The sequence below is a fragment of the Cryptotermes secundus genome, unplaced genomic scaffold (assembly GCF_002891405.2).
Source record: "Cryptotermes secundus unplaced genomic scaffold, Csec_1.0 scaffold1244, whole genome shotgun sequence".
Taxonomy (NCBI): domain Eukaryota; kingdom Metazoa; phylum Arthropoda; class Insecta; order Blattodea; family Kalotermitidae; genus Cryptotermes; species Cryptotermes secundus.
This window is the reverse complement of record NW_019733849.1, coordinates 818,126-828,609: the sequence shown is the minus strand read 5'-3', so window position 1 is coordinate 828,609 and position 10,484 is coordinate 818,126. Positions and strand designations below refer to the sequence as shown.

The window sequence follows — 10,484 nt, the reverse complement described above, 5'->3', positions numbered from 1 at the left end:
CGATAGAAAAACTTACGCGAAAGCCGAAGTCATACAACATTAACTGTATTTGAATTAGCAATTCTGTCAGGAACTTAGAACATTTAGCGTCTAATGACTAGATCCCAGTGAGCAGTGATTTGGAAAGGATGCAAAAGAAGCGGTCGTGGCCTAATTGTAAGGTGCTCTACAGGAATTTGTCGCAGTCGAGAATCGACCATGGCACCTTCGGAATACAAACCAAAACAGTCAGAGCTTGAGAAAGCTTGGTCAGTTCCTTAAACGTTACGACCCATATATGTCATTCCAGTATATATGGCAACTTTGTATTAATAACTAGGTTACGTGAGAGCTCCAATCCCATTAGAGCGACAATCTTATTAACTCGCTATAAAATCCGATTGGCTGGAATGTTTAAGCACCCCATTCCCTATGGAGTTGCGTGGAAGTTACACGAGTCCAACTGCAACAAGAGAAGAGTTCTCGGTAACCCGTGTGGAGGCGGGGTCGAATACCACCACCGTGACCATGCGATTTGTAGGAGACGACGAAAAGGGAAGTCTCAAATCTGAGACAGTAAAATATGGTCGCGAGTCCCAAGGGACTCGGCCCCGAGAAAGACTGCGCTGGCAAGGACCAACAGCATATACAAAAGACAGACCCATCCTCTCGTGAGAAATGGAGCCCCACAGAAACAAGACCGTAACTGTCAAACAGTAATAAAATCTGGTCATGAGCTCCAGGAGGGGCACCAAGACTTACTGACTGACTGACCGTAAGTCAAAATGTGACTTTCCTTTGACTGGTTTAAGCACCTAAAAGTCTCAGTAGTGTCGAATATTCCGTCATTATGTGGGTAAATGCCTGGGGATATGGCGATACATTTTCCTATTTCCGGATAAAATTAAGGATCCATAAAAAGGACCTTCGAAAAGAGTAGTTCTGTAGCACTGTTAACCACTCAAATGTTAAAGCCGGGATATTTCGTTTAGAGGCCGTCCTTTTCAGGTTTGGGGATTTTGTTATTTAACGTTAACAGTGAAATGAAACGTTTGCTGCCTATTTCCAAGTTTCAGATAAACAGAAGAGTATTATCTTCTGGGATATAACGCCAAATAGCCTGTTTAAAGTCCACCGCCGTTTCGGATGAACATATCGCCTCCATCTTCAGGGTCGAAGATTAAGCCGAGCAAGAAATCAGCGTGAAAGCAGGTAGCCTGCAAAGCCTTCTTGTGACATACTTTAACGTTTGATTCTTTATCGGTTTATTAATTTACCCTGAAGATTGAGGCGATGTTCCTCCGAAACGTCGGTTGACTTTGAATGGTCTGCATGGCGTTATATCCCTGAAGACAGTATTCTCCATATCCACTGGTGTGAGAACCACAAATCCTGCAATATAACAAATACGTGGAAATAGCTTACATCTTACGCGCTCTTTATAAGGTAAAAAAGAATGCATTGTGCGCAGGTCATGTTTGTCCGTCCTTCTTTTTGTGACCTAGTATGAGAGTTCGAACCGTTTTTTAAAATCGGAAAGGCCACATGGGAAGCTTTACCTAACAACTATCGAGAAATTAAAAGTTTCATCTACTCTGATGCGTAAAATAGACAGCTTTACATAATCCACTGATGTATCATAAAGCCTTTCACAGATTATGTCGAAATGCAGTATTGTGGCGCATTCATAAATCTGCTTTTCTTTGTTTCCAATTTAAGTAAACTTAAAAAAGACCGCCTTTGTGGTCTAGTGGTCAGCGTTCCTGGCTACAGATCCAGAGGTCCGGGTTCGATTCCCGGCGTTAAAAGATTTTTTTCTGAGAAATAGTGGGTCTGGAACGGGGTCCACTCAGCTTCGTGATGATAATTGAGGAGCTATTTCAAGGAAATAGCGGCTCCGGTCTAGAAAACCGAAATTAACGGCCGTGGGGATTCGTTGCGCTTCCCACGCAACACCCTCTGTCCGCAAAAGTTGGCACTTACTTCGCCGACAAGCGGCGGTCGCTCGGTCGGTATAGTTCGCTTGCGGACTAAAATCACGGAGTTTTTTGTTTGTTTGAATAATCTTCAAAACAAGTGGCTGGTAATTTTGTGTGCTGCATTATCGAGTACCTAGAATTATGAATCTCGATACTATAATTCGATAGGCTACTGCTTGACAGCTTTCAGTGTATGTGAGCTCTGGGATCCCGAAGGCAATGTGTATCAATGAATTTGGTGGGTAGTGACGTCGTGTTCTTTGGTAAAACTCGACAAGGCGAAGTAACTTTTTGGTGATATTTAGAACTACGTACTAAGGATGACATATAGCCAAATTCTTCCTGCATTTAATTAATTCAGTACCTCGCCATGAAGACATTTGGGGAAGTGAAGATGTAGCTCCACCATTCTTGACCTCGGCACTAGATATATGTGTGAGCGGTCAGCTTCACTCCCCGGCCGCTTAACCCCTCACGAAGAAAGAGTCCACGGTAACCATGAACAGGAGGCTGGGTGAATACGCGAGTCGGTCTGGACGCTGCGTTTAGGCGCCGACATCAAACTAACGTTCCAAAAGGCACTGATCAGATCAGTAATAACTTACGGCAGACACGTAACTTTTAAAATTGCAACACATGCATAAAAAGATTTTGCATACCTTTGGAAATTTTCCAAAATGCACACCGGTCCGCGATTTGCATAAAGCTTTCAACCTTCCGTATGTATACGATTATATAACAAAATTGTGCAGGCAACAAGCAGAAGTTATACAAAATCTTCAGAATGAACAAGGTCGCGGTGTGGGACAAGGTGAAGCCTGACATAGAAAATATAAGAAGCTTAAACTTGGTGGTGGTCAAGCGTACAACCTTTCAAATGACTAAGCTGCCACTGTAGCATAAAACACGTAAGATAGGCATAATGTACTCTGTAGAGCCTGTACTGACAGAGGATTTGTGTGTAATGCAAAAGGAAGAATTTTCAGTAACATGTTATATGTATGAAATATACACTTGACGAAAAGCCAAGCATATTCATAACAGATAAGCCCACCTTCTCGTCATAGAGGAAGTTAAATAAGGATTATTATTTCAAGTGTTCAGTTGGGAAAATAGTATCTTTGGTCGTGGGTCTCAAAGGGCCTGGAGCCAAGACGAAGTGATTGGCGGTAAACCTCCAGTCGTAAAGTAACTCTGACTTTGACTTTAAGTTGAGAGGCAGTTCGGTTGTGAGACTGTAGCCAGCTATGAACGGCATGAGGGCGGAAACTGAAGAATCTCCACTGCTAGGAGCCATTACCAGTAAACGACTAGTGAAGACAATGAAGGCTGGAGAAGACTTTGTGTTTGTAGAAGTGGTTTGAAAAATGTGGAGATTAGTGATGCCGCCGTAATTACTTGTAGTTGGGAATTGTGTGTATAAGTGGTCAATAAACAGTCACCAATCCAAACCCCGTCCACAGTCACCACAACTACACAACAACAAATTTAAATTGTTGCACAATATATTCAGATGGCACCAATTAATGGTCACGTTAAGAATAGCAATATGCCATGAAGCCAGCGTGTGTACTCCAGAGGAGGACACCTTTCTGCTATTCATTTGTTCGATACACTATGATCCTGGACATAAATACACTTCTACCGTGTCATGCAGTAGAGAACTATTCCCAAATTTGTACCTACATGGCACTTCCAGCTCTGCACATTTCACTGCACCCCGTTCATAATTTACTGTGTGCATAGAGAACAGTTTCCTCGGGTTTTAAATTTTAAAATCAATAACTTTTTTATACTGATTTCATACTTCACTGCGGTGACTATTTCTGAGTTGCAATGCCGTATAATTCCGAGAAAATCCGACGTTTCGGAGGCAAGAATAATTTACCCTCTGAGTCACCTGGTTTCTTATTTGCTTTACTCTTCAACACTGAAAACGAAGGCAATATATTCTTGCGAAACGTCGGTCTGTTCCAAAAAATTCACAACGTTATAAAACTGAAGGCCGTTTATAAGTTTTATTCAATTAACAATCAGAGCTGGATTTAGGGGCGAAACACCCTGGACCTCCACGAAACACAAACAGAATCCACATATTTTATTAAATCTACTTTTCTAAAATATCGAAAATAAAAATCATAACCTAATTTGGTGATATTGATATATGCCTCCAGATTTCGATTGCCCCAGGGCCCTCACAACTGAAAATCCGGTCCTATTAATAATATTTAACAATATTCTAAACATTCATAAAATCTAACAATCGAATTATGACATTTTGCTAATTGGAATCAATTCAATTTTACCATGTAACTTTCATCAAATATGCAGAGTTCTCCCTAACCAACTAACCCTTCCCTTTACAGGGATGGTCACATTTTGGAAACCACTACAGTAACAAAACTGTCCTTACCACAAACAAAAAACTGGCCATGTTTTTTTTAATTCCAGGACATTCTTTTAGAGTTGGTTTCACTGTGCATTTGATGGGAGAGATTATTTCTTGTAGAAGTAATTTTATTATTTAATTTCTTAATTTGTTTTGAAAGACTAGATTCATTTTGAGGTTATGTCACGACAGTGTCGGTAGCTATGCTATGCAACTTCGAATGGTACGACGAGTGATGAATGATAAATTGGAAAGGGTAAGGGAAGAGCGGTCGTGGCCAAATGACGGTACTATCGTGGAATTTGCCTCAAGGGATTAAGAAGAATCACAAAATACCTCAGTCAGGATAGCCGCTGTTGCTGCTTCTGAAAAGAGTTCCACTGATCACAACTTCTGAAACAGAACTATACACATTCTTAGCTCCCCTGTGGGAAAATTTAATATTTGGCATGTAGTTATCGCAAAATATCTGCTTCGGTTGGTGAAAAAGTCTTCTTACCAGTCACCGTGTCCGTTCCCTGTAGTATAGTCCACTGCACAGACACTGTCGGCAGTAACTTCCATAATATGCAGCGTGAATAAATAACTTATCCTTCGACAAGCGCTCCAGATCACAGATTCGACATGTTTTCTTTGAAAAGCGTACGAGTACTGGGGAACAATTATAGAGATCAACTTTCGTTTTCTTCAGGGATTTTTTTCTTTTCTCTTAATTTTCACCCAAGTAATCCACTCACTGTTGATACATTATCAACAACATCGCCGATAATAAACGACCTTGATACAACGTCGTTAAATAATTTATCGAGCAATGTTACAAAATATGAATTCATAACAAACTCAACATAAGAGCGTCACATCGCTTAGTTACTGGCCACTCTGACTATGCAACATCACACGTAAACCTCGGCATGTTGGCTGTTGTTGGTCCTGACACTGCCGTTGGTGTGGCCATTTTGGGCTGTGCTGGGCGGAACAATGACAATCATGCTGCGCTGAACTAGAGGAACTGGGTTCGAGTTGTTGGTCGTCGCTAGCGAGTATGTCATTTTGTACTGCTGGGCTTTCTCCATACATAAGCCGTACCTGCGGAAAATAAAGCCCATAAAGAGAATAACATACACAAAGATAATTAAGCAAGGGAGAGTTATATAAATTACTTTTATTAATCTGTTTTGTCTAAAACACGTAAGAGATCGAATTGTTATTAGACAGTGACGTAGTCACCCCGCCATGCTGGAGATCTCGTTAAAAACGTAAGAATGTTAGACTGTCCCTGTGCTTAATTATTTAAGCACCAGGCCATGAAGACATATGGGGGGAGTGGAGGTATAGCTTTAACTTTCTTGACCTCGGCGCTACATACTGCTTTACCTCCGGGGAAAGAGCACCCAGTATTCACTGGATGGGAGGCTTGACGGGCCTCAGATTGTCTAGACGTTGTGGAGGAAAGAACAATTTTCCACTGCCGGGAATTGAACCCGGACCTTCTAGCCTGTAGCCCATCGTTATGCCCACTGAGCTTCTTTATTTAAGTAGGATTTATTCAAGCCCTGCAAATGTTGTAGTCAGATAAAAGTATTATTAGAATGGTTAAACCAGAAATAGTGGATTGACGGAGCTTGTAGTACGACTGGGAGGAGCAGGGAACGACCTCATTTTTTGTTGTTTCGGAAACATCATATGAGAAATCCTTTGGGAAAAGTATCCACCAGCTGAAACAAAATGTTAAATTTGACATTAAAACAGTTTGTTACTGTGACAGAGGAAGATTCATTTGGTAAAGATTAGGCTTGAACACATATTTTGTGTTGGTGGTGAGCCTTCGAATTCTGATGCGAAATGGCAGAAAACAGAAAATTATATAATAATCATTACGAAATATTGCTACGTGTATGAGTGTGACGAGAGATGGAATTTGATTGGCAATCGGATTTACTGAACTCTTACAAAGGATTACGCTCTCACTATTCTACACACATCACAAATCATTATAGGACACACTAAGTCTTCTCAGTCTGTTAGTCTTCAATAACCGTTGCTTGGTAGTGGTTTCCAACAACGGACGTCCCCCCTTACTCTGTTACATGTTATGGAGTGATGAATAGAGGGCGACGTTTAACGTCATCTCTCACGAATAATATTCATAAGTATTCAGTCGTTAAGGGTTTCCTTTATATTACAACAATATTAGTAATCGTCACAGAGTAGTTAAAACTCACGGAAACAAAACATTGGCCGTTCGTTTCTACGGTTACCTGAAATTACCTAATGACGATGATAAACCTAACTCTTACAAATATGGTACAAAGATGAATTGGGTCGTACGCGATTAGCCTTACTTACTCGAGAATACAGAACCCGGGGAACAAGAAAGTTAGCTCAAAAGATAAACGCTTGTGATTTGCATTCGGTAGATGCACAGTTTGAATCTCGCCGAAACACTGATAAACCTCTTTATCTTTATCTCCGGCCGGATTATGGGATAGTACCATAAATTAGGTCACAAACGCGTCATTGCACATGCTCCTTAATTCATAATATTGTCGCGTTTTGCCTGTGCAGCGCGACAAATAACTTCACGTGGGTCTCGGATTTAGCGAATATTTATTGAACGCTCGCCTTTACACACGCAAGTACAATTAGTATCACTTTTACTGCTTCTGCGGTTCCGCCCACTCGATCCAACTAATTCGGCGAATGCTAGACTCTGTCTTCCAACCGTGGCTTCTGCGGCGGCTATATTTCAACTCCCTTGGAGGATGCATTGAAACCCTTTATATAGTCGTTTTTCGAACCGCTTAGAGAACACTGTCTTCAACAGTTCGGTTTCATGTGTTCCATGATCGTTACCGCGGAAGTGCATTATTCCTGCTGGTTCAACAATCCGTTGCTTCGGAAGTGCAGTATTTCCCGTTGTTATTATTATTATTATTATTATTATTATTATTATTATATTGCAATTGGGTGTTCACCCGGTGGCAGCAGAACTTACACTGATACAGACAAGGAAAGTCTATAACATAAGGGAACAAAATACATACAATATACAAGGTAAACACAGTGCGAATTCAGACATATAAAGTTATAAAATGGCACGTGTTTGTGTTCGTTTCACTGCACTCGAACAAGGACACTTCGCATTACTTCACTTGACTCATTCAACTCCGCCTAAGGCCTCTGTACTTGTAACTGTTTTCCTAACCCTCTTTCTAAAAGTGTTTAGTTTACAGGGGAAAGACGCTAGTATGCCTGCAGGTAAACTGTTCCAATTCTTTATGGTCCTGTTTACAAAGGAATATTTGCCAGCATCTGTTCTTTGTTTCCTGCTTCTAACTTTCCACATATAATTGTCCCTGCATGGTTTAAGCAGACCATTCCCTATCGCTTTCCAAGCCGGTCTCCTGGTGTACGCCTTGTAGAGGGAGCACAGGGGGGCTATCAGTCTACGCTGTGTCAGAGTTTCCCAGCCAGATTCATCTGTAGGATTGGCAGATTTAGCTGCTCTTCTTTGTACCCGATCTAAAGCGCTAACCTGCCATTCTCTGTATGGGTCGCAACATACCGAACCATATTCAAGTATCGGTCTCACTAGTGACGTATAGGCTAGATGTTTCGTCTTATTATTGCCCTGTTTCAGTATACGCATTATTAAATGAAGAGCCTTCCATGCTTTTCGTAGCATGATCTGCCCATCTTAGATCGCTCCGCATGATTATTCCTAGGTACTTAAAGCTATTTACCTCCGGAATTTGTTGGTCCCTAAAATAATACGTCAGTCGATCCTTCACCCTAGCTCTCGTGAAACTTACCGCGTTACTCTTATCCGGATTTATCTTCATTTCGTTTACTACCGCCCATTCCCCTAATTTATTTAGATCCGTCTGCAACTTGCCAATGTCACTACTATCCAGTATTTTCCTGAACCAGCCTGTGGCATCTCTGTAGGAGTCGCCAGAAAGGCAATCCTAGGGACTGGACAGATATAAAGCACAAGAAATACTTGGGATCCTTGACAGGACTCAGGCAAGCAAAGGGACTCATACGAGGACCCTCTGCTAAAAGAGCGAAGGAACTGTTGAAGCTAAACAGGAAGTGGCTACGATGGGTGGTAGGACTCCTTACAGGACACTGTCACCTCAAAGGACACCTGTTCAAACTGGGACTAAGTGATAGTCCCACTTGTGAGAGGTGTCAAGAAGGAAATGAAACAGTCACACATATCCTGTGTGAATGTGAGGCCTTAGTTTATTTAAGATTACAATACTTTATGGAACCAAGTGACTATTTCGACGTCCCCACCTACAAAATCCTACGCTTCATTAGAAGCGCGGGATTGCTGAGGGGATAATCAGAAGGGGAGGCACAATAGATCACTGTGGTCGCGGTGCAAGGGCCAAGAAGGTCCACCCCTTATATTGTACATTCATTCATTCAAGCCAGGAATAGCAGCGGTCCTAAAATGCTCCCTTGCGGCACTCCTGACGTCACTCTGACATCTTCAGATAGGTGCCCGTCTACTCTGACTCTGTGTGAGCGTCCTGAAAGAAATTTCTGATCCACACAACTACCCTGAAGTCCACTCCATCTTCCGCTATTTTTGTGAGTATCCTATCATGTGGGACCAAATCGAAGGCCTTTGAAAAATCTATTATTATTGCGTCTGTCCTGACCCCCTCGTCCAGGGCATCTGCAATATCCTGACAGACTGTAATTAATTGACTTCCGCACGAGTACCCTGGCCTAAAGCCGTGCTGGCCCTTGTATAACCAATCACTCTTTTCCTTAATTTGTTTTAGATACCCTGTTATTGCATGTTCCATTTGTTTGCAAACCACTGATGTTAAAGTGATCGGTCTGTAGTTCCCAATCACTGATCGATCTCCCACTTTGTAAATAGGGACCACTATAGCCTTTCTCCAGTCCCCTGGGATAGCTCCGTTGTTCATGGTTATGTCCAGCAATCTCCCACGGTACGGAATCATGGCTTCCTCACCAAACTTTAAAATCACCCCAGGAATACCATCCGGCACGACAGATTTCTTTCTCCCGATTGGTGATAATCGCTTTCTTATGCTATTTATATTGATATTGAAGGGATTAACATAATCCGTTGATTGGATCTGTGGACTGTTTCGCTCACCACTGAATACAGACGCATAATTAGAATTTAGGGTGTTGGCCTCTCCTATTGGATCTGTGATGGGACTGTCATTATACTTTGATCGCCGGGATATTTTCTTTATTTCCTCTGTGCCTTTTAACATATTTGAAAAACTCTGCCAAGCAATTACCCCATTTTGTAACACCGAACGTAAGAAGGTCTCTTGAGCCTTCGTTTTTGCTACCAGTAACTCCTTAGATAAACCCTTAAACTCCTCTTGGTACAATTCACCAAACTTCCTCTTATTGTACACCCTCCTCACCTTTACATTTAACCGTTTAACTTCTCTGATATAATACTATGGATCCGGATTTTTACTCAGAATTTTATGAGGCACAAAACGTTCCATACCCTCGAAAACTATGTCCTTGTAACTTAACCATATCTCCTCTACGCATCTACCATTCCTAGGCCACAAGGTAAACTTTTCCAGAAGAAGGGTTTGTAAACCTAAAATGTTTGTCTTGTGGTATAACGGGAGTATCCTTTCCATTTTTGGCTGTCGACAAATATCATCCCTTTCTACTTCCAATAGTACCCCGCTATGATCACTGATGCCAGGTACAATATTACAGAAGGTAAGAGAATTATCAGGCCCGAGGAGGTAAATGTCCAGTGAGGCGTCTCCTCTTGTCGGACCGCCTACAACCTGCGTACAGCCATTATCCCATAACTACGTAACGCTTCTAACAGTTCGTTGTAACCTTGGAGACTCACTGTTAGGATTTCATTCGCGGTATGTAGTGTTTCCATGGAAGTAATTCTTCCGGATTCCAAACACGTGACAATATTTTCTCATGCAATCACTGGACACCGATTAGTGTGAGTTAATTGTAGCGTTACTTAATAAACTACAAAACTGCCAAAGAAAGAAGAGACACGAATGTGGTTCAGTCAGTACAGTGACTGTGTAGGGGACTCGATTCCCACGCAGAGATATTTCTCCTCGCCACTACGGGCAGACCGCATCTGT

At 41.8% G+C, this 10,484-nt stretch overlaps 1 protein-coding gene across 1 annotated transcript in view; it reads right to left on the bottom strand.

Moving 5' to 3' along the window:
- Positions 1-1,975: 1,975 nt before the first annotated feature.
- Positions 1,976-10,484, bottom strand: part of LOC111868314 (follicle-stimulating hormone receptor) — a gene marked incomplete at its 5' end in the record, with an annotated part of 46,677 nt that continues 38,168 nt past the window's right edge. The window contains 1 exon segment of the mRNA XM_033753007.1: positions 1,976-5,433. Within this exon segment, the coding sequence (XP_033608898.1) occupies positions 5,241-5,433 (193 nt within the window).